Source organism: Bradysia coprophila, chromosome X, assembly GCF_014529535.1.
Source record: "Bradysia coprophila strain Holo2 chromosome X, BU_Bcop_v1, whole genome shotgun sequence".
In the NCBI taxonomy this organism is placed as follows: domain Eukaryota; kingdom Metazoa; phylum Arthropoda; class Insecta; order Diptera; family Sciaridae; genus Bradysia; species Bradysia coprophila.
Window position 1 is genome coordinate 5,803,926 of NC_050737.1, and position 25,113 is coordinate 5,829,038.

Sequence of the window (25,113 nt, forward strand, 5' to 3'; positions counted from 1 at the left end):
CTACACAAGAGGTCTATTGTTTAGCTGATGAAGTTTGATCGTACAAGTGTTGGACGAAAGCCGAATCAGTATCGTCAGAGCTGTCGGAGATGCAATTCATTTTAATTCTGTGGAAGTTTTTTTTTAGAGTAGACTTGTCAAGAAGGTTTCACAATTTATGACGATGTTCTATGGACTGACAAATTTTACTGTCAACAAAAATAGTGAAATGAAACGGAAGAAAATATTTTTTAATTATAATTTTTAAAAAAATCAAAAGAGACGTTAGGATCGATCTCGGGCACATTTCACCACAAATCGAATTGACATCAGCGAATTGAAGTATAGTAAAGTGAGGAAAAAAAGACGAGTATTTTGTCTTCCTCTATTCGTAAATAACTGAAAACGGAAATTTATAAGGAATATTCTGATCCGTAGAGAATAAAATGACCGGATCATAATACATTCGCGTGCTGTCAACAAAAAGCAACGCTTTTATCGATAAATCAATTGGAAATTCTACCAAACCAAAGTACATTTTTACCATAAACTTCATGGCGTAAGGCCGTAATGGTCATTTTTGTTCATTTAGTCGTTTTCTACATTTTTACATTGCACCACAGATGACAAATGTGACAGGAATGGAAAAAAAAATTGGGACTCAATTACTCTAGGTTCTAAGAAAACAGGTTCACAGGTGAGTTGATTACGATGGCAGCGATAGTAAAGTTGTTTTGATTCAGAACTCATGAAAAATACGATGGTAACGACTCGAGTTTAATAAGGAATATATGAGGAGAAAGGATTGCACTTACTCTGCTTACCTTCAACGACATTTATGAAGAGAATCGGAAATGTTACTAAAGATTTCTTGTCTTACTGGTACCTGTTCCGTTCCTAAGCTTTATAGAGCTGCAGTGTAGTTCCAAGATACAATAACCAATAAACGAATGACTATTGCATGTGAATTGTATACATGCCGTACGTATTATCAAGAATTTTTCCTTGATTTGGCTTAAGTTAATTGAGTCGCAGGCCCTCACCTGCATTTGCAGTAGTTTTCATTTCCGAGGAGGTTTACCACTTAACTACGTATAATAACTTACGTTTGTTTGGACATTGACTTTTGATTATCTTCAGATCGAACGAATCAGAATAGTGAATTGTAACATATTAGGAGAGTTTTCGCGTGAAAAAAAAGATGAAAAGCCTTTCCGACAAATCTGATAACTTTATTCCTACAATAAAGACCTCTTGTCTACACTGAACACTGAGATCACTCTAGATCTTCGAATGATGACCATCAAAGCATCGGAAAACCAGCAACTGCAAAACTAGGAATACCATATGTGTATCATGTGCTTTATCCACCAGATCTATTACAGCTTTCTATGCAAATGATTTCTGACTTTTTTAAAAGCGATTCCTGATCTCAATTTCAGGATGCTTTTGAATTTTTTAAATAAAATTTTTGCCTTCCTCAAATGTGGAATTTGAGACTGTTTTTCAAGCAACAGTAAGATACCTAGAGAACGAAAACAAAGGATTTTTCTCTCGCTTGGATTAAATTTTTGAAAAGGCTACCTGCAAGCACATATCCAAAAGCTAAGGCGAAGAAAGCTCCTTGCAAAATACGCAAATTGATCGGCTGTAGTTTTGGTTCGACTCTATCAAAATAATCGAAATGCAGTACTGACATCAATAAATTATACAAAATAAATACCTACAGTCTCGGCTGTTGATGATTGGTATTTTCAACTGAGCTGGTTCGTAAATTTTCCTCATTCATTTGATTCATTTGAATCATTCGTTCATACTCAGCGTTGGTCATTTTTTCTAAGATTCCTCCCTCGAACAAATGCATTAATCTACAATAAACATTCACAATTTACATAGAATACAAACACCCCGTAAATAAGCTCAATTCCTGTCGGTAACAAGCGATTAAATGTTCACACATACACTTCGTTCAAACTCTCCAAAAATGGGCATCCTGTCTGGACAGCTACCGCCGAATATCTTGTGTATAGTTTTTCACTAATTTGGAAATTCTGCGTTCCTAAACATTATGAAAACAGTATACTAACTGATCTGCTTGATTCTACATCGGACAATTTCACATACCGTAACGTTTCATGTTAAAGTACAATGTCTCTCTACCACCTAGAATAGCCTTAGTAGAACCCTCTTTAATCAAACTGATGCCTTCTTCAACTGAAGACACTAAATAGCCATGGTTATGACTATTAGATTGATGCTTCATCAGTCTGTACAGACGATTGAATATTGCGGTGCTATTCTGAATCAGAAATTTTCTTGTGTGAGTGGAAGGACACAAAAATCATTACATATTGTCTCTACCAAGCCAATATTATTACCTCAAGTATACTCAACGATGAACTTTGACGTTCCACGTATAGTTGGTATCCTTTATTCAACATTGCTGTCTCCAATCGTTGAAGTGTGTCTAAAATGAAAGTAAATTTAATTCTACAATCGTTTCTTGACACTCTCTACACTTATTGGCGGTTCACGGGCTGGACTAGCCAGTTGCGAGGTGAGCTGTGCAGAATACACATCTGCCAGTACATAGGTGGCAGCTAGCCATAGCATCGACGAAAGACATTTTGCTCGTATCCCAGAAAAGGGGAAAACGTTACAGCCTATAAATTACAACAAATTGAAGGCTGGATCAATTCTAGCGTTTACTGGTTTACTTTGCTTAAGAAATAGCGTGACACTGAACCATATGCACTTCTGGAATAAATGCTTTGGAATGGTTTTCTGATCCACATAATTTCGATTAATCAGTCGAACATCTCTAATGCCATAACTCATTTCTTTCAAGTAGACTTCACTAAAAACATGACATTTCCTCAGCGCCGAACCATTTTTCTTCTTCGTCCTCTTACATCGTTTGCTTTCGCACAAATTAAAACAATTTCGAGAGGTGGAATCTTGCCACCAGTATGGTATTGCAACGACATAGTAGAAAGCTGGTCCCGATATCACAACGGTTAAAATCAGGAATGGCCACACCTCTTTCCGAAAAGGTCTGATCAATGCAAATGCTTCACTCAGTTTGCGTGGTGAGTGAGTCACAAACGCACCCGAATCGACTAACGTGAAAAATGAAAATTCCACAGCTTTCTTTCGTTCGAAAGTGATTCCAACATCGCCGAGAAGTAAGTCGGCTTCCTATCAGAGAAAATATTCAATTCGCAGGTAGAGTGAAGATGTTTTGTTAGTTACCCGTCTCTGGATCTTGCCCAGTGCTCCAGAAAACGAGAGATTATCCGTGTCTGCTTCAATTATTGATGAGCCTTGCGTTCGCTCCAACGGATCTATGTAGTTAACGTTGAAGTTCATTTTCTTGGCAATCAATTTCAACAAATTAAAGTCTCGTCCACCAGTCACATGGAACAGACTTTCATTTGTTGCACCAAGACCATTCTCGTCATTGTTATCATTGTATTCGGAGTAATTGTTATATTTGACGAAATACCAAGGCGGTGACTGCAACATAAACCTTTAGCATAGATTCTAGTAAAAATAAGAACAGGACCGGCCCTTCCAGCCCGTACCTAATCAATGAAATGCTTACGTGAATAATAGGGATAGATAGAACGCGCTCACCGAAATTGCGATAAACATCCTTCGGACTGGGCAGCAATGGCACCTTGAACAGTCCTAAGCTGTTTGCATCATACCAGTTTACCAATTTTAGTTCACCCATATCATGAGGCGTCGCCTGATTGTAGTACACTCGAAGTACTGCTAACCTTGATCTAATTATAAGTACAATTCGAAATGGTTCGCTGAAATGATAGGCATCACGACGTTTCGGCAAATGGGTTGCATTCCAGAAAAATACGAATAAACTCAAACGATGACCTAGATTTCGATTACGTAACTGACAAAATATTCCATTTATCATTTGACGGCATCAACGATCAAGGCTTCTGCTACAATCTCACTCACCTCACGCAAAATATGAAATGGTTCAGCGAAAATTAAACTGGTCGTCTCAATGAAACCTTTCTGATTCTCTTCGATATTTTGAAAATATTGTTCGAAATCGTAGAAGATGCAAGTCTTCAGCTCGGACGATTCATGGATGTACTTCATTATGTCGTCAATATCCGTTACGTTGGAATTTCTCGATGCGAAAATGTTTATCGAATTTGCATTCTGAGCTTTACTTATTTCGGTTAAACCTGTTCCGGTGAAAGCACATTAGAAGAAATAAAAATGTGAAAATTATCGAGTCCGGCAGACCTATAGTAATTTCAGAGATGTTTGAGGATTGCTGATAGTCGATGTTAGCACTTATGCAAGAAAGCTGACCGAATAAAACTATTTTATCGATTACGTTGGATATCTTCATCGTGGAACAGTTCAGATTAAATTAAATTTCATGAAATCGAATCCATAAATTCACCACCCCATTACTGACCTGAAAATAAGCTTAAATGTTAAACGTCGAGACGTTGACGAAATAATTGCCTCGTTATCCAGACAATTATTAAAAAGTGTTCCTTATAAGGGAAATTCACATTCAGAAGTGGCAGAAGTGTGTCAGTGGTATTTATATCAAAGCAAAACTACAGCGATATTACAACGGACTACAATCACACCAACAAATTAGAGAACTCAAATCTAGAAATGTTTCGTTAGGATAGATAGATAGAGAGAGAGAAGGTGTTCAATGGTATCGCACCTTTTAAAAAATTAAGGATTCGCCATATTCTTCAGAAGTATTAGTATTAATAGAATTGTCTTATACATTTTCGTTACAATTCAGTTCTTCATTATGAAACAATTTAGCTTCGCTTATGTTTTCTCTAGTGCAAGTGTTCCGAATACCCCCAGGTATTTCAAGATGGTAAAAGACCTGACGGTATGCCTTTGATACCATGGAGTCATGTTTGATCACTCTCGTGGGATGTAACCGTCCGGGATACTATTGCCGCATCATATATTAATGATTCATCAAAGAAAGCACGGTCCATTGCTGAAAAAGCAGAGAGACATAAGCATAACCATTATATTTCTTTGAAACAAAATTATTTGCTAACCCCACTTGCTTTCGAGACTTTAGGTTGCATGGGTCCGGAAACAAAGAAATTTATTGATAATGAACAAAGCAACGGGTGAGGTAAAATCGAAAAAATACCGCTTGCAAAGAATCTCGATCGCAACATTCAACGTGATAACGCTGCTTGTATTTTGGGAACATTAGGGAAGAAGATTGATGATGTTTATTTACTGTAAAGTTTTTAATTTTTTGAAAAGGTCGATTTTTTACCGGCTGCGCAATAATTGGGAGTTGTCTTTTTTGTCGCATTTATTATATATTATGCATCTGTTGCCAAGATTGGTATTTTGACGTGTAGGACATTATTGCCCGAGCCGAAGGCGTGGGCCATAATGCCTACACGTCAAAATAACAGTCTGGCAATAGGTGCATATCATATTTTATCTGTCGAGAACAGATATGTCGAGATAAACAAAAACTCCCTAGAGGGATAAGCTCGACATTATCGTTCTAGACAGATAAAAATAATAACTTGACTTTTGCTTGAAGTGCGTTGCTATAATGCGAGATCGTACACATATAACTTCTGGATCGGTTTCGCGTTTGCTATGCACTTACACAATGATATTACGCAATAATTGCAACTTCATCACTCATTTTCGTGCTGTGTTCACAATTGTGTTAGCTCATTAGCTCAGATGGTAGAGCGTCAGTTTCGAAACTGAAAATAATTGAAGGCCGGTTGTTCGAGTCTTTGGTTCTCATTTTTGCAAAATATCCACAAAATTCTTTGCAAACGCAATAGAAACGATGTAGCGAGGTTATCTTTGAATGAGTCATTGCAAGGAAATGAACCCAACGTGGCTAATATTCCATAACAAGTAGCTAGTACACAATTGTAAGTTGAGTGTATACTTTCCCTAAACTTTTTCGAAATTCTACTCAGACCGTGCAGCGAGGAACAAAGCAATTTCATTGTTTCTGTTGAGATGCAACCGAGAAGGGTTCAAAGCAGGGCCTACTTTTTAGAAACTTTTAGAGAAAATCGAGAAATTCAAGAAACTTTGAGAAATTCAAGAAACTTCGAGTAATTCAAGAAATTTCGAGAAATATTTCTTGAATTTCTCAAAGTTTCTTGAATTTCTCGAATTCGATAAATTTCAAGAAATTCCAGAAAATTCAAGAAATTCGGGAAACTTCGAGAAATTCAAGAAATTTCAAGAAACTAATTTCTCGAGTTTCTTGAAGTTTCTCGAATTTCTCGAATTCGATAAATTTTAAGAAATTCGAGAAAATTCGAGAAATTTCAAGAAATTCAAGAAATTAGTTTCCAAAAAGTAGGCCCTGGTTCAAAGACAATATTGCGGTTCTCTAATGTCCATTCCCTAAGATGTTTCATGGCTTAGCTGACAATGTTGGCACAATGAGCCTTGTCTGGATGCCACATCCCAATGTGAATATTTTGCAAAAAAAAGAGACCCAAAGTTCAAGCACCATTCATTTATTTAAAAATAATGTGCTCATGGTGGACTCGAACCACCGGCCTTCATAACTTTTGAAGTGATTTTGAAATGACGCTCTACCATCTGAGCTAATGAGCTACGCTAACTTAACAACACAATTGTGAACACAGCACGAAAATGAGTTATGAAGTTGCAATATATTTAGCAATATCTTTTTGTAAGTGCATAGCAAACGCGAAACCGATCCAGAAGTTATTATGTGTGCGATCTCACATTATAGCGAAACTGGACGAAAGTGCTTTTTAAGTTATGTCCATCTCAAAAGAAAATTCAATTGGTATAATATTAGCACCTTTTTCAAACTTACATCTCCACCATCTGAACTAAAGGGTAATAAAAATCAGCTGGTATAAAATGACAATTTTGGAAATTCGGCTCAGAGGCTCTGAGGCAGAGCTAGCATCCGTGCAGCAAGGAATCAATTAATTTCATTTTTCTGAAACGTTGACATCACATAAGCAGAAAGATTTAAAGATAATATTGCAGTTCTCTTTATGTTTGTGGTCTGTACCCTAAGATTTTTCTTAGCTTTGCCGACAATGTTGGCGCAATGAGCCTTGTCTGGATGCCATAGAAAAAGGGTTGTAAAAACGTAGCAATTTATTTATTTCTTACTGTTGCCCACAATTTTAAGCTGTTGATCCTTTACTCGAATGGCTTTACCATGAGTGGGTACTGGGTAGGGAAGAGTAAAAGCTCTGTTTGTTTTGCTTTCTTTTATTACTTTCGTTGTATTTTAGCAATTCATCTATAGGTATTTCAGCTGTGGGTATTTATAGTGATCCCAAACGATCTACACAGGATATTCAATCAATGAAAATAAACGGAGGAAAAGATTTGCAAGCGCTGTCACATGTTTCTCAACCTAATTTCGTATTTCCGGGAAAGTTAAACTACATTTGCTGCATTTGTCGTCTCTTATGACCTAATTTCATTTATTAAATTAGCTTTGGCAATCTCAATAACATTCGGTCGACAAATTGAATTGATAAACGAATGAATCGATCTGTATTCAGCAGCGGCTTCAATTCCATCTTCCACCGTTGGGTCGAAACGCTTTGCATTTGTTTTCAGTATATCGATGAACACGTCCTTCGTTATGCATTCGTTCGATTGGATGACATCGTCACATTTGTCGAGTATTTTGGCTAGTTCGTCGGGCGATAAATATTTATAGGGAAAGTTGTTGACTTTGAGTCGCTTGTTTATCGAGTCGGTTGAGTATGACAACAGACTCTTCAACAGTTTCATGTGAGAGGTGATATCAAATTCGGTCAGTGTTTCAATCTGCAATAAAATGAAATTTTTGATGAATCTTATCACCTTGATGTATCACGTTGAAAAATCACCTCATTGGGATTGAAGACAGCTGATCGCAGATTGTCATTTAAACTATTTGTGATGCCACATATTTGCGTCTGTACGATACATTCGTCAATTTGTGACTGCACATCAATGTCCTTTGAAAACAAAATGGAAGATTTTATTTTCTCTTAAAGTGTTCACCTCGTTGGCAAAGGAAGTTTGTGGGGATTCATTCCATAGGCTTAAAGACACATACCAGAGGAATCCATGTATTGATGGACAAAGATGTTTCCAAATTTTCGGCATAATGCCACCAATGACGAGGAACTATCAACGCATCGCCGGCTTTTAATATTAAGTGATGTGGTTGCGCAATGTCTGACAAAACAATAAAAGGAGCAAAATTAGCGTCGTTCATTGGACATTTTGTTGTGCTTTCCCTTACTTTGAAATTGGTCCAGGTCATTCGGACTGTAAAAATTTTCGCTACAGTAGACACTTGACTCTTCATAAGGTACCCGAGTTGGAGATAAACGTTCATTAGGCGGAAACAGCAGCCATGACTTACTAATAATTGGAAAGAAATTTTTCAATTCCCTTTCCTAAATGTCCGAGTGACTATAGTGTTATTAAGTCGTACCTGCCATACACCTGAACGACAATATTGCATCCATACGAATCAAAATGAGCTGGAGTGTGTGCTCCTCTCGATCCGAACCAAAAGTTAATGTATTCCGTATCGGGGAATCCGAATCGTTCAAAGTCTACTCCATTCCAGCATTGCTTTGGCAGGACATTTAGGCTCTTGTAGCTGAATGTCGCCCATTGTTGGGGATTTTCGGCTAAATGAAACCTGGTCATGTATTCGTCCATCGTCATTCGACATAATTGCCGGTGCCGTTCCCATTGCGGATATTTGTTGTGTTTAATGTTTGCTACTTCGAATGGTATGCCGTCCTCAAATGATTGGTCCAAATAGGAACACCATTGCGTTAAATTCATTGATTTTAAACATTCCCAATCCAAGTCCAAATTTTTGATGATGCACGGTTTGTCGATATTCAGCAGTATATGTTTAATGTCGATCGGCTCAAGTAACATATTAATTCGTTCGGGTACGGGCCAAAAGTGTTTTGTTTACATTCAAAACAAAATGATTTTTATTGTTGGATACAGTGAAAACTGTCTGACAAAAAACAGCTGACGATCATTAATGACGTTAAACATGTTCGTGTACAACGAAGTTGTTCCATCATTTTCAAAGTTTTGTTTACGAAATTTCGCGGGAATTTTTTAATCTGATGATTGATAGTTTCTTACCGTTTCTTACTGATATAAATTGACGGGTTTTGTTTACATTTGACATTTCGCGTTATCAACGGACCATAAGAGTACATATGAGTACATATGTACTTACTCATGTACTCTAATGGTCTGTTGTAAAGGCGCAATGGGAAAACATTCTAACATATTTTCTTGATAAAATGTTTTTGGGGGAATTTGAAAAAATGTAGGAAAATTCCAAAAAATATGGGAAAATGTTTTGCCAAAAATGAGTGACTGCACCTCTAATCATACACATCAGGGTAGCACATGATCTGTGGTTACGTGGTCAGGTTGTCGAGGGAAGCTATTTTAACACGAATTAGCTTAGATTTAGTCCTCTATCCGTTGCGATAACAATCTGTATTCAAATTGACTCCATGAGTGCCGGTTCTCCGAAACGGCTGGATGGATCCGCGAACTGAATGTGGTTCCTTTTCCTTATAGTACTCGAGTACCTCAATAAGAACATGAAGAAAAATCAGAGGTGGTATCGCGACTCAATTTAAGTTTTGTTCAACCACACCATGCACTGAGTTGAGAAATTAGTATTTTACATAACTATATAGGGATAAAAAGTTGAAAAGCTCAATAAACACACTAAAACGAGACTTTTCCTTTTTAATACTGAGTTGTAATGGATTTTATATGTCGCTGAGTGATAAGACTAACATTATGCATCAGCTCGGCGAGGGAGTTCGGATTTATCTTTGCATCGACACATAAAAAGTGATATTTATTACATGCTGAGGCTGTCGAAAAAAATGTAGTATGTAATAGTTATTTATGCAATCGAGGTGCAAAGTACTTTATTAGGCTCTAGATGTGTAAATATGACACATCGTGACCCTAATAATAGTATATTACTTCCGAGGTTCCAAGTTGTTTATTTGATAAGTGGGGTGTTACAGCCCGACCCGAAGGGGAGGGCTGTATTCCCCACTTGTCAAATAACAACTTGGAACCTCGTAAGTACAATGCTTTACGTGATTAGGCAATGTAAATGAAAATGAAACATACCGTAACACGTAAAATACTTTGCATCGAGTTTCATACAACGTTTTATGCCACAGAGGCATCTAAAGTTTTCAAATTTTAGATAATATGAAGCTGAGTGGCATAAAAGAAATTTTTGCATCTGAGTAACAAAAAAGTTCTAGTGTGAGGGTAACTAAGATGGACCTCCTTAGAAATTTTCAGGAACTAATAAAATAATTAACTGAAAGGGTTTCATTTGAAGCATTTGAAAATTGAGCAACTTTCGTCTAAAGAGGGGTGAATATCTCGATGGGTATGGCATCTCCTTTTTGATAAATTTTGTATTGTATACCGGAAAGGATATACCATACCACGTAAAACTCTAACATTGAATGGTGTAAGGGTTGAAGGATCTAATAAACAGAGGATAACAATGGAGAGGCCAGTTTGAAAACTACATTTCTTAGAATTTTCAAAGGAAATTGTATTAAAAAGTGCGAAACGAGGTTTGAACTGACGATAGGGGAATCTATGTAAGAATGACTTTTTCGTAGGTGATTTCATTGAGGCTACACAATCAATGGGACAAAAGTGTTAAAACGAACCACACTCCTATCAAGAATAAAATCACACAAGGCACGTAAGGACGTAAATTTCAAAATTCAAATTTTCGATTTGTAATTTGGCAGTTGAAGAGGTTGAAAAAATATATCAAAATTTGTGGAGAAAGCGACGTTTAGATGTGTGAGAAAATGTTTTTTCAATACCATCAAAATATTGAGCCACCGGGATAAGGAGCAAATATACTTCTCCTTCTCGAATTCCCCATTTACCACAAATACACACTTCGTGTGGATTATCAACAGTTTTCCTTTTAATTTCACTCACAAATATTTAGTATTCAAAAGTCTCCTTCGCGCATCGGTTGGTCATGATAGCCATTGAAACACACACTTGATTTGTTTATCACATTTCTTGCGTAGATATGAATACATCGCACCACACCGTTATTTTTTATCTTTTAAAGTTGAGGCAGTTTCTTTCAACAAGAAATCAGCTTTAACAACGAGAAACTTAATGCCTACAAAGATGTTCCATGTTTCTGCGTCTGGAAAAACAGTCATTTTATGAAGGGAGCAAGTTTTCTGAAACAGAAAAATTAGTGGATTTTTATTAGTGAAACAAACGTGAAGTTAAATTGCTTCATAGAGATCTGCGACGTCGTAGTTACGTTGTTATTTATACCGCATCGCGGTAATATTTTCGGATGATTTTTTTTTCTTTCTTCTCTCTTCTTCTATAACAGGGTGTGTGGATCTTTTACTCCATTCATATGTTAAAAAAAGAACCTGAAAAGAAAGCAAGCACTTATTTACGTTTTCCATCTTGAGTGTTTGTTTATTTTGTTGGATGGGGAGGTTTGGGGTTGTTTTCATGTGTGAAAAATGTGTGTGTTGCGTGAAAAGGTGTCATTAACGTTTTAGGGCACATTCTTTTTCAATTGAAATTATTTTTTCTGTGCGCCTTTTCTCTTGGTACACGTTTGAAAGCGAAAGTATTTTATGAATGATAAGTGGCTAACGACCATGCAGAAAACTTAATAGTTGAATAACGGTTATGTGAAAGGCGTGTGGGGCATAAAATTCATTACTCTTTGTGTATTCTAATCCGAAAGGTGTATTCATTCGATACAATTTACATAGCCACAAGAATTTTTGACTGAAGTTGATATATATTTCCAGAGACTTCACGAGTTCTGTGTGTAATTAACGTTCACAACAAATAATTTGTATAATAATAAGATCTTGGGCAATTTCGAAACTAACGAGTGGTCATTTTATCCAAAATCATTGGTAAACTGTAACCTGTTTTTAAAGAACTAATTGCTGCTAAATGTTTGAATGTGTGTTCGAGAAGGACCAATTTCTCTTCGAAATATTTTAACTTTCTCGTAACGTAGGACGAAGTACTATTTACTACATCATCGAAACCTGTAGTCTGAGTTACAGTGGTCTCACTAAAACTTTCGTGTCCTACCGAAGGACATGTAGGACATATTTTTAATATTTAATAATGAAAATTGCAGACATTCCAACTGAGGTTCAAAATAGTTATTTATGCCACTGCAAACTTTAGATGCCTCTGTGGCATAAAATATTGTATTTGACTCAATGCAAAGTACTTTATCTTTATTATGCTCACGATGCAACAAACGGCCTATTTTAAATTCTAAAATATCAACCCTTTAACAAAGTACTTTACGTAAGTAACTATTTTTCTATTTACGGTTTCTGTTTTTTCATTTCTTCGATTTTCGTCTTTGTTCGCTGGATTGCAGCTGTTAGAACTGCATGTGCCTTAATCAATTCACTTCTTTCACTGTTCCGTTGGAATTTACACACGTCAGAGTAAAGTAAACCAAGCAGTAGCGTTTGATTTGACTAGGAACCTGAATAATCTAGTAGCCCTATATTTTTATGCGAATAAAATTTTTAAATTTATGTTAGAGTTACTTTTATTTATCAGCATTGGTACATATATCACATTTTAGCACACAAAAAATCAAATTCAAAATTCAATCCGCTGAAGCGAGGGCTCTTTTGATGATTTGATTTAATTCCGCATGTCTTGGCCAACGGCCGGCGCTTTTTAAGCAGTGAAGCCCGTGTCGGCCTTTCCTATCCACTGGTGCACCACAGACGCAATTATGAGGTTTGCAAATGTCAGTTCCAAGTCTTAGCCCGACACATATCCGGAACACATTGTTGTCCAGTAGCGTGCCAATTGTCTTTGAAGGCGCCCGATTCCGGCTCGGAAATCGCAAGTCTTCTCGCTCTGTCTCCGTCATTGTCGACGGGAATGGTTTTTAATATACGTTGGACATTTATTAAACTCCAATCTTTCTGGGACTTAGTTGACATTGGTAATTCTGTGTCCGGATTCTCACAATTCCAAGCAGCTAAACCATCTTCGTAATCCGCAATTTCCATTATGTCGAGCGTGGGTTAGTGTTTATTTTTATACATTGCCAATTCCTGACTAATCGATCTATCGATTTCCCTTATCTTGTCTTCCTTCGCTTTTTTGTTCGCTACCGGTTGACGTGGTGATCTGCATTTTACTTTTATCCAATTCTGTGTTCCAATGTCTGCATACGGTGTCTTGGCGACACATAAAAATATATTTGCCATCTGGACCCACCACTACCTGCCGTTAGTGGGGTTTGATAAACGATCACTGTGATCTTATTTTGACTTCCGTCCTTCACGAATGCCATTCGTCTCTCGTTACGCTCAGGCATACTTTCATTTGGATTTTTAACTACTATTCCTTTATCTAAACGATGAAAGTCTATTGATTGCAGGATGGTACGCGAAATTGATAAAAGTCGTTGTGGGCATGAGTATGAGTGGGTCGCGCCGACCACCGTTGACCAATCATTTTCAAACATTCGTTTGTGCTCTACAACCTTTCACAATGGTTTGCGGACAATTAATTTATTTATTTAATAAAATAAATACCTTTTTGAGCTTACCCACTGCATTGCCATACCGATTATGCTTTTTAATTAACTTCAGAAAATTAAAAATATTTTTTTAAAATTTGAGTCGAGTTTTGTTTAAAATTTGGAAACGTCGTTGGAAAAATGTGACACGAACGAAATATTACATATACTCACAATGTATCACAAAGTGGTCCAAAACAACGCTGACCATATTACGACTATATCAGAGAGATGCTAATATGACGGCTGGGACGCCGTTTCGACGGATAGAGGGAATTTGTCCATCACCAATTCTAATGAAATAAATTGCTAACATGATCCTTGTGGGATCAGAATGAACGTAAGTCCATTTATTTATAAATCAGATTCAGTATTCGTACACAATTTCCGAATTGAAAAAAGCAATTTTGGAGACCAATTTTTGAACGCGTATATCTCAGATAATACGAAAGTACCTTGCAAATAAAACTCTTTACGTTAATTTTGACACCGGTGCAAACGTATTTCCATATTCTGCTTCTTGAATCATTTACGAATTATTTTGTAAACAACCGACCAATTTTGGAAAAAGTCAGCCATTTTTGACATTTCATTCGTTATATGTTGCTGACAAATTCCCTCTATCCGTCGAAACGGCGTCCCAGCCGTTATCTTAGCATCTCTCTGGACTATATGGATCATTTGATAAAACAGAGTAGCGAAATTTCCCGGTAAATGAATATATATATAGTACATTCTGTACTCGTTTAGACAGTTGTTTTTTGATGAGCTGACTCGCCCAAGGTATGAAAATACTTTTACATTCGCCTTCCATCGAAAATACGACTTTAAATCGAATTCGCATATTTAGAAAATGTCAAAATGTTCACCGCTAACACATAGACAAATTTGTAATCTCTAGGGATGAAATATTGGAATTTGTAATCTCTAGGGATGAAATATTGGAAATTGTTAACCTAGAGTTAACAAACTGGAAAGCGCCGTGTATATGATACAAATCGATCATAATTGTAGTAGACATAGCAAACTGAGAGACTTCTCTCTCTTCAAAAACGAATGCTGTCAAGAATCGTTGTCGTGTTGTTGCAATATTTTTGTGTGCTATTGAAGTGATCGACATATTTTGTGTTTGTTTGGTGCTTAGTTTTCGATTAAATTGATAATTTTTGGTGTTTTTCGTGATTTTCGATGAAAGGCGAATGTAAAAGCCATTAAATGACTCGGGTCGAAAAACGATTTTTAAAAATTCGAGGTGTATGTGTGAGCCTCGAGGGTATTGTAACATTCGAATGCGATTGTGAACCTCGGTAAACCTCGGTTCACAAACACGCATTCTCATGTTACAATGCCCTCTCAGCTCACACTTACACCTCGAATTTTTAAAAATCGTTTTTCGACCCATGTGATTTAAATAACTATTTTATGCCAAATACTGCGAAAGTTTGTATTTTCGGTCCTCAAATGGTGACCGAAAGTAAAAAAATTCAGGCCTTGGGCCGAAAGTAAATGTCACTGTCATCATTTTACTTTCGCCCCGTGGGCTTGCGTATTTGCGGGCCGAAAGTAAATGTCACTGTCATCATTTTACTTTCGGTCCTCATATGTCACGAAAGCACATGTTCACTTGATTGAAAGTACGCATTGAGTGTAGTGTTGTGTTGACGATAGCCAAATGTTTTGTGAGCAAGTGAATGTATGTTTACAGTAATTTCATTTGTTAAATTGTTTTTATTTTTATACCAGGGGGCTGCCGCCCCCTGGACCCCCGCACTTTTCGGCATTTTGGTGTTTCTACAGCAAATTTTGTTGATAACTCAACAGTTTAATTAAAATTATGTTTAGTTTCGGACCGAAAATACAAATCTTCCGCAGTATTTGGCATAAAAAATAGTATGCATCACTCGGGGCAAAAGTAAAAAAATTCAAATCGTGTGATTGCCGCCCTTGCCTGCGGCGCGGGCTGCAAACTTCACACGTTTGAATTTTTTTACTTTCGCCCCTTGTTATGCAAAATACTATTACATGCTTTTGTTTTCCCTAGGGTCGAAAGTGAAATTTGGTTTAGGTTTCAAAAGCATGTAAAATCCACTACATAACTCCCTTGTGTTATGTTAATAACTACTATCCTACCCGTCGAGATATTAATGTTTAAACAACTAAGTGGCGTATTGTGCTCGCGAAGCCCCTTCTTTAATGCATTTTTCATGATGATAAAGAGTTTTATACCTACACAGTTCAACATAATTATTGGAAATCGATACTTTTTTCTTAAAGAATCTTCTAAACTTCGAATTCAGTAGATTTTCTATAGAACTCCGATTTTGGAGTTGCGAACTTAAGGCTAAGAACAAACGCTCAATTTTGCGTTGCTCAGATCGACACTTATGCTGTATTTTCTTTTGTTTGGTGAAAATTCGATTACAATAGAAATTACAGCATAATTGTCCACCTCAGCAACGCAAAAGGGATCGTTTGTTCAGCCTAAGGCTGACCTTGACCTGCTTATCATAATATATATTTACGATGAAAATGTTCACAACGAGTTCAAATCGGATGTAATGCTCATATTCAACTAGAAGAATAAGTTTTATTTTATTTAATTTTTTTTTTTTAAATGAGAAACATTTATTAAACATATTAAGTAAACACATTGACTCATTTACAACATATTACTATCGCACTGAAGCATTCTACTTGAAAACGTTAAAGTCATAGCCATCTTTGGAGTTGAATAAGAATAAGTCAAGACAAGTTATTACAAAGGAAAAATGAAAAAGTCATGTGCTGTGCGTGCAGCTTTCCGGTAACATAACATAATGTTGAAGTAACTATTTGCGTCACAAAGTGGCGGATAATTCGGCTTTCATGTTTTTCTTTTTGGATATTTTTCTCAACATCTGCCACTTTGTGACGCAAACTTTCTTTCGGTAAAATTTTCTTTATAATAGTTATTTGTTAACCAAGGGTAGAAAATAGGAATTTCCAACCAGGGCAAAGTTTGCGGCCAAAACGAAGTGAGGGTCGCAATTCGCCCGTGTTGGAATTTCCTATTTTCTCACTGAGGTGAACACAACGTTTTTCATGCTTGCGTTTTGCGAAAATCCGCATTTTTGTCCACTTTGAAGAAAATAAAATAACCAGCTATTTTAGGTGAGAAAATGATTATTTTCTTACCCAATATGGCTGGACCCGCCATTTTAGGGGAGAAAATGATTATTTTCTCACCTAAAATGGCGCCTCTCAGAGTAGCAACAAAACGCCATTTTCACCACTGCTTCATAATTGACAAAATAAGGATTTTCGCATGAAATACCATGAAATAGTTATTTACGTATTTGTTGTGGACGGTATATTTTAGGCCTCCGGCTCTTGCTGGAAACCTCTCGTTCGCTAAAAAAGCCTCTTAGCATAAGTTAGGAACAACGTTTTGTTTGTAGTGTATTTCAACACTAGACAAACAAAATATTTTCCTGAGACATTTTTCTCATCGTCTGCCATATCAGACGATTTCTTTTTAGTCGAGTCGAGTTATCGAGTTCTAGACGTTTGTCGACTTTTTCGTTGGTTCGATGTGGTCAACCAGCTATTTTCTCTCGTAAATGATCATTCGTCGTATTTGTCGTTTCCATGGAAGCGTTTTCTCGATAATCATTTCTCACGTTACATTTTTAAATACATGGGATTCTCACATTTTCCCGCACATTTTCATTGTCACTTTGCATCCGTACTACGTTACTGTTCTCGGAGAAGTAAGCCAAAATGAATTTCATACAGACCCTTGGTTTCATCTATCTAATCCGTACGTAATTTGTCTTAATCTTGATCAATATGTTGACGTCTTAGTGCGTCCACCTCACGAATCAGTCCATTAAAATCAAGTTCATTCTTTTCGTAAGCGAAAGATACGATTTTGTAGTCGTTTGTTGCTTTATTTTTGGTTATGAGTAAATTTCTTTCCTCGAAAACGAACTTTATAGAACAGAAATACTTCAAATGTTTGAATAATGCAAGCATCAAATCGAAATGTTTCGGAGAATCTGTGTTTGTTCTAAAATTTTTCAAGCCTTTTAACTTTAAAATAAAATCGAAGTTGAAAATCGATTTTGAATTGTTTATTATCAGTTCGGTCAACTGATCCAACACGACCAGACCATTGAAAAAAGTTTGATCCAATGAGTCACTACACAAGTATAGGATGGTCAAATAGTCAAAGTTTTTAAGAAATCCGAACAGATGTTCTGGATTCTCCACTTTTGTTGCAACAGTGATATGTCGAGCGTTGAAATATTTCTTGTAAAAGTCATCAGGTATTTTGTTTCCCATTAAATCCATCAGTTCATTGTAACTAACTGCGAAATAACATGCAGCAATTTCAGCTAGCTTATTGTAATTCTTGATCTGGAACACAAACTCATCGACGGTTTGTTTATATTCGCGGATTTTTTTTATGTCATCCAGTTCAACAGATTGAAAATATATTCTCAGTCCAGGCCGCTGGAGGCGATGTTTCTCTTTGATCAAGTTTTTATATGATGTTCTACAGACGTTTGGAGAACATGCAAACGTTTCCAGTTTCGGAAATATTGAGAAAATTTTTGGCCGAATGATCTCTATGGGGAAACCATAATCAACTTGGAGGAATTGTAAATTTTTCAGTGCATGAAATTTTTCGGTATACAATTTCGTTTCCAAATGAGTAATGGTATTCCAGTAAGTTAAGTGAATATCATTAAAATCAAAGCAACTCAACATTTCCAGTTTGGGTGATGTAATAACGAATGTACAACATGAAGGATCGGACGAATCCCTATCAATTTCGAGCATCTTTAAATTTGGTAGATCGATGTGAATTTCATGTTTTACGCTCACCACATCTTTAACATCAATTCTCAATTGTTGGAGCTGCGTGAAATCATTTACTCTCAGTTGAACGTATTTTGACTGACATCCCTCGAAGTAGAGTCGTCTAAACTTGTCCAATCTGAAGATCGACCGGTATAAATTGAATGTTGTCGCTTCGATAGCATCCTGATGGTTGAATTGTTTTTTTTGTGTAGAACCAGTAGTCCTTGATATTTTCAATTTTATTACTTATTATCAGCTCAGGTATTCTAACGTCTTGACAAAGTAACTTAAAACGCTTGCATACCTGGAAGACGGGACATTTTATCTGATGGATCGATTATCTTTTTAAAAAAACGTACCAAATTGCATCGTATTACGTCCTTGATATTGAGATGTTCAAAAATGAATGTCAGAAGCTCGTTCGGCAGGTCATTCATCGTTGCAGACTTGTTGGAAAAACTATTAGCCATCCTTTAATCTTTGAACTAAACTAGCTGTAAATTTTCACTTTAAATTTATCATTGATACTTTTCGATACATTTGACTAGCCGACCGTGACACTTTTAATATTCATGGTACCATTAGATCAGTGTCAAATAGCTGTTCTTCTCTCAAAATAGTGTCAAATGAGTTGTCAATTTCACAAAGCTAACCTCAAACAATGACAGCTACATATAAATTTTTGTAACATTTTGGTTAGCTTTGTGAAAATGGCAGCTCATTTGACATCTCAAACGACATTGACAATGATCTATTCAGACTTTTTGTTTTCGATGAAATTGGTTTTTCTTGTACATACTGTCTGTTGCAGTTGAAGCGCATGCGTGTACACGGCGGAATATTTTTTCCCCATTTTTTCGATAAGGGAGGATGACAGTCCGAGGTTGCAGGTTCTGCTTGAATCTGATAGAGTATTTACTGCACAAATTCAAAATATTTCGATTGGCCCATTTTGAATTAATCTGTGACGTTGTGAGGCAGTTCTTTCACCAATCTAGGGATTGCAACCAGTCAATGCACCTAGCAGGGTAATAGAAAACAAGCCGTCAGAACAGTCGGAGCGTTTGCTACGACTAAGCCCCGTACAACCCGTAATTCTATTTCGTCCGTAGCTATAATACGTCCCGTAGCCCTAGTATGCCCGTAACCCTAATACGTCGCCAACCCTCTTCTGCGTCCGTTACCCTATTGAGTACTTGCAATTATTGCCTACCTTTCCAAAGAACGAAATATGCAAATTTACTGAAAGTGTTCATCTTGAAAATTGCGCATAGCGCAATTACAAAAGCCCGTACGAAGTACCCAAGATTACGAGTAGAAAATAACAATCGACTATTTTTATACAGCGATTTACAAATATTAAATATTTTCAATTTTAAATTAGAATTAAATTGAAATGCATAAATTCATCGTACGACGAGGGACGGATAAACGTACAAATATCATATGCCGCTCAAAAAATCATTTACCAAATTTTCTGATATAAATCCTCAAATTCGAAAAAAAGCCTCAAAAATCGGCAGACCTCTTGTCATTACAAAAAATCCTTTCAAATTTTGATTAGTCCTTAATTATGTCCTTGTTGTTCTGATTGATGCAATCGCTTTTTGTTCTCAAATGTTTGTTTTGTTAAACTAGAATTGGCAATACAAAAAGTTTAGTGTTGTATAGTGTAACCTATAAGTGTGTGGATTGTGGATATATGGATCTTATGGGAATGTTTCGATTCGAAATCACTTAATTCAAATTTTTCAATTTTTACCGAACATTTACCGAATTTATCTAAACATCGATTTATTTCGGTAAATTTTCGGTAGATTTCGGTAAATTTTCGGTAGATTTCGGTAAGTTTCAGTAAATTTTGGTAAATTGTGTGCCCTGCAATTAGCTAATTTTATATTTCTCAAATATTATTGGTGTCTGACGATACAAGATGATGATCGAGATTGATACTATATTAAGACTTTTATTTTCGGTAAATTTTGGTAAATTCAATAAAAAAAAATTCTCAATAATAGGCTTGTCCAAAAAATAAGATGAAGAAAAGCGGTGTCCAGTTGTTCCGAGACTTCAACAATTGATTTCGTAATATTGATACAAATTTTGGGCACACCATGGGAAAAATAGTTTTCTGATAAAAAACATACTTCAAAAACTTCTAAAATCGATTCAATATTCTGTTGGGTAGTGTCGTCGAAAATTCGAATCGAGAAATTTATATAAAGAGACAATAATAAATGATGACAATAAACTAAATTTACCAGCCTTTATAATCTCTGGCAGGAGATTACAGATTACATATAGAAAACAGAGACCTTATAGAAAGTGTTAAATTCTGATTCTAAAAATGAGGAATCATTCATTGTGTTCGATGTTTGTTTGTTTGCAGTATAGAAATATTAGTGAGCAGTTAGGATTTCATAAAAGCCTGGGATTCAATTTAGGAGCAAGCAATTATCGCAAAACAAATTTTTGTAATTTTCCCACTTAAATACAACCAATTTCAAGTCTCTTATGCTTAAAACAAACGAGGCATTGAAAACGTGTTTTGGTCCTATTTTTCATGACGAAATTTTCTAAACTGTCAAATGAAGTTAGAACTTTTTCTATTCAAAATCGCGACTGCTGCATCTGTCAATGAAAACTAGGACCAAAATACGTTTTCAATGCCTCGTTTGTTTTGAGCATTAGATGCGTGAGGCTTTAATTGTCAGCTGTTGAAAATCGTGTAAAATATAGATGCAAATGTTGGTAAAAACCCCTGAGTCAATCATTATAAAGCAAAACACCCAAAATTTAAATTTTGTTTATAGATCAACAATTTTCATAATGACATTTAAATAAAACTCGATCTGTGTCTGTACACGCAAAAAAAACTATGATTGGATAGAGGAGCAGATCATACAATTATGGCTTGTGAGTTACGACTCCATAATTCTTACAAATAAAATAACAAGTGCGATGCAAAGATTCATTGCGCTCATATTTACAGTGGGGTAAATTAATAATTTTTGCCTTTTTTATTCTCCAGAGTCTTTGTTGCAAATTAGACTGATTACACTCGTGGAATGTTAGATGCAACGATTTCAATCCAACTCATTCCACGTGCGATATCGACGTTACCGTTTCATACAATTACGTTATGTAGAACGAATAGAATTATTTGGATTGAAACTGTTGGATCGTAAGTACATTTATGCAACTCAGCCTCACAATGTTCGAAAGCTGCGAACTTTAGATGTCACTGTTTCATAAAAGGAAGGTGCAAAGTGTTTGATTAGGCACACGATGTGTATTGTAACAAATGACCTGCGGACTCGCGCTATAATTATACGTAAGTGCATAATATAGCATTTTGCACTCGATGTCATAAATAACTACTTTTGTAAATCAACTGCACACACAAGTAAGAAGAGCTATGGTCGATGCATTTAGTTTTATCAAGCATTACGTGAAGTTCGACATAATCGATCCAAACTTTGGGTATTGTTGTTCTTTGTGTGTATGATACATCTCGTGTTAAAAATTACTACGCAAGAAAAACGACCTTCCAAGTTTCCACTTAAAATTTTATTTTTTCTCAACTCATTCCTTTGTTTGTGCAATCTGTTCAAATAAAATTTTGGAGATGTCTGTTCTGAATTTCACGAAAAAAATACTTGTATTTACTTACGAATAGCACGTTCCTTTATTTCTCGATGTAGATAACTGAAAGTAATCATTTTGTGGATAGACACTGTCGAATACAAACTTATAATAATAAAGAAAAACAAAAAAAAAGATTATCAAAATGAAGTTCGCAATAATCTTATTTGCGTTGGCTGTTCTCATGCAGGTACTAGAAACATATTTCCTACCTTGTTCACAGAACACTAGAGCTACATTTAGCATACCTTTTAGGTGAGTCATAATGTCGCAGCTCCATATGGTGGAGGCAACGCACAAAGACCACGCACAGAACCAGCCATCATAGCCGATGTCCAATCACAACCAATTGTCGCTCCTGATTCCCAATCGCAGGTAATTGCCCCTCCAACGTGTGGATGTGGAAGTAAATGTAGCTGCGGTGCTAACGGGCCATCGGCTGACTGTACATGTAACAAGCCATGTCAATGTGGACAGCAAAAGCCTGCACCAACACCAATTGCCCCTCCAACGTGTGGATGCGGAAGAACATGTAGCTGCGGAGCTAACGGACCGTCGGCTGACTGCACTTGTAAAGGTACATGCCAATGTGGACAACAAAAACCTGAGCCAAAACCAGTTGCCGCTCTGAGTTGTGGATGCGGAAGCAACTGTAGCTGCGGTGCTAACGGACCATCAGCCGACTGCAATTGTAAGGGGACGTGTCAATGTGGACAGCAACAGCCTGCACCAAAACCAGAATGCACATGTGGTGACAAATGTGCATGCGGTACAAGACCAGGAGCTAAAACCTGTGGATGCCAAAAACAAAATTCCGCTTCAGTAAATTCAAGTGCAATTGATCGTGCACTGGCTCAATTACGAGCAATTGTAGCATCGTTTCAGTCTAGGAATAGCTAATTCCACTGAGTATGATCACTTAAATCAAATAGATTTTTCGAAGTTTTTTTTCGAACTTATTTATCGAATTTTCTTTGTTAAATAAAATGTTTTTTGGTGAATTTGAGAGTGTGATGGCTTTATCTCGCGCTTCTTATGTTCTAAATATACTAATGTTTTGATTTTCATCGATATTGATACAAATAACTTCGTGCGCCTGACACAAGGGCCTTTTATTTTACCTGTGATTAAGCTCATTCAGTGTATATTGAATTGATGATGTGGACACTTTTTGTTCAAAAATTGGTGTTTGTTTTTCGAATATGCATAAATCAACAATTATCCGTTCAGAAAATTTTTTGACTTCCGATACGAGTCATCCCGTTGAGTCATTTTGCGCTTAAAAAGTCTACTCTCGATTTTTCGGAATAAATTATTATTCGACTTAATTAAGTCTCAAAAGGTAAAAAAAAATATTTTTTCCATGTTCTTTCGTCAGAGCCAAGAAATTTAAGTCTCACGTTTAATGTCAGCGTTTTAATGAAATTTTTTCTCAAAACATTTAGCGGAGAAGTTATTTAAAGTACCATTGCCGTTATAATCTACATTTTTCAATATGCTTTATCGAAAAAACCATTCGACAAGAATTTTTGAGTGAATGACTTTCCTATTGGAAACGAAATTATCGTAGATCTCTGCATTGTTTCATCTAAAATTCTAAAAACATTTGAAAATCTCACGATTTTTTTTTTGCTATCAATTCTCCACGCAGGTAACACCTAATGCGAAATATCACTAAATATTTCTACTAAGAAATTTTAGGCGGAATTTAAAATTACTTTACAAGCTACATGCGTCGAAAACCGTATTTTTTCAAGCACTACTTTCGACGCCCTCAGCATGTAAAATCCATTACATAACTCGGGATAAAAATGAAAAGTCTCGGCTTCGCCTCGGATCAACAAAATTCACACGAAAACTGTACTTTTCATCTTTTTATCCCTAGTTATGTAAAAAACTATTATCTACCTAGGTGAAATAATAGCAGTGAAAAAGTGCTATTATTTCGCCGTCGGTAGATAAAATAGCGTATTCTCCTCTGTCCAAATATTTATTTAGACACTTGGGGTTATAACATTCGCCTTCGGCTCATGCAACAACTCCCCAAGTGTCTAAATAAACATGTGGACAGAGGTGAATAATCTACTATTGCTTTTGGTTTTTGGTTATGCAATATACCAATCTTTAGGTCAAGTCAATGATTTATCTCACAAAATCATCATGGCTCACATGGTTCAGCAACGCTCCCATTATCTCCTACCTACTGTGCAACTCTAAATCTGAATTAAGAAAATTTTTCAAATTTCAATGTGTTTCGCTTTTTTATAAAATTTAACATACAATTTGCAGTACCATCTAAGAAACATATGGCTTGGATACACTGATTTAGCATCATTTTGATCCGTTTGCTTTAACTGCTACATTGGGTGTACATTATAATGTTACCTTTAGTCTCGTTGATGTTGATAAGCATGTAGAACACACCGAGCAACTGGACTTATTGAAACCTGCTCAGCAATTATAGGCACAGAATAGTATAGGTCCGATTTGCATTTAATTTGTTTGTGAATTTGATTTGATTATTTTCAATGAATTGCAATTAATGAAAACGAATTTTACAGATTACTCTACTATGTATAGAGAAATGGTAATACATTTTGAAAGCCCAACTTTGTTCATTGTATTTTCGTTGATTTTTTTTTCCTCTTTTTTAATCAATCAACATTCTAATTTAAATGCTGTAACACGCTAAAAAATAATTTAATTCATTGGTACAATAAATATTATCTGGCTTATTGCATGCGTGTTCCATGTATCAATGTAATTTTCAGTGTTTGGTCCGCTACAGGTAGCAGAATGTCCTCACATATTTGACAAAGACGCAAATTGTATTTTACAAGCTGGAAAAAGCTAAAGAAAACGTATCCCACAATTTTAAAAAGTCTCGAGTCGAGATTGGAATAGGTAGAAATTTTCAATGGATGCCGAAGATGTGTGAAATTATACATTTTAATGCATCAATTTTGAAAGAG

At 36.1% G+C, this 25,113-nt stretch overlaps 4 protein-coding genes across 4 annotated transcripts; 1 reads left to right on the forward strand and 3 right to left on the reverse strand.

Annotated features, from left to right (window-relative positions):
* Positions 1 to 4,107, reverse strand: LOC119085676 (ionotropic receptor 40a). The gene is made up of 13 exons (XM_037196124.1): positions 3,961 to 4,107; positions 3,584 to 3,892; positions 3,232 to 3,495; positions 2,939 to 3,177; positions 2,868 to 2,889; positions 2,697 to 2,748; positions 2,499 to 2,642; positions 2,358 to 2,446; positions 2,104 to 2,278; positions 1,942 to 2,038; positions 1,707 to 1,847; positions 1,564 to 1,646; positions 1 to 80 (listed from the first exon to the last, which is right to left on the reverse strand). Exons 1-13 carry the CDS (start codon positions 4,105 to 4,107, stop codon positions 1 to 3), a joined length of 1,842 nt encoding a protein of 613 aa, XP_037052019.1.
* Positions 4,108 to 7,447: 3,340 nt separating this feature from the next.
* LOC119085477 (HSPB1-associated protein 1) lies at positions 7,448 to 9,045 on the reverse strand. The gene is made up of 5 exons (XM_037195895.1): positions 8,486 to 9,045; positions 8,291 to 8,412; positions 8,102 to 8,223; positions 7,890 to 8,000; positions 7,448 to 7,827 (listed from the first exon to the last, which is right to left on the reverse strand). Exons 1-5 carry the CDS (start codon positions 8,944 to 8,946, stop codon positions 7,459 to 7,461), a joined length of 1,185 nt encoding a protein of 394 aa, XP_037051790.1. The 5' UTR covers positions 8,947 to 9,045; the 3' UTR covers positions 7,448 to 7,458.
* An 8,212-nt stretch (positions 9,046 to 17,257) lies between these two features.
* Positions 17,258 to 19,076, reverse strand: LOC119085485. The gene is made up of 2 exons (XM_037195904.1): positions 18,856 to 19,076; positions 17,258 to 18,800 (listed from the first exon to the last, which is right to left on the reverse strand). The coding sequence occupies exon 2, from the start codon at positions 18,473 to 18,475 to the stop codon at positions 17,465 to 17,467; it is 1,011 nt and encodes a 336-aa protein (XP_037051799.1). The 5' UTR covers positions 18,476 to 18,800; positions 18,856 to 19,076; the 3' UTR covers positions 17,258 to 17,464.
* Positions 19,077 to 22,177: 3,101 nt separating this feature from the next.
* LOC119085495 (copper metallothionein 2-like) lies at positions 22,178 to 23,142 on the forward strand. Its single transcript, XM_037195914.1, has 2 exons — positions 22,178 to 22,331; positions 22,397 to 23,142. Exons 1-2 carry the CDS (start codon positions 22,287 to 22,289, stop codon positions 23,039 to 23,041), a joined length of 690 nt encoding a protein of 229 aa, XP_037051809.1. The 5' UTR covers positions 22,178 to 22,286; the 3' UTR covers positions 23,042 to 23,142.
* Positions 23,143 to 25,113: the final 1,971 nt, after the last annotated feature.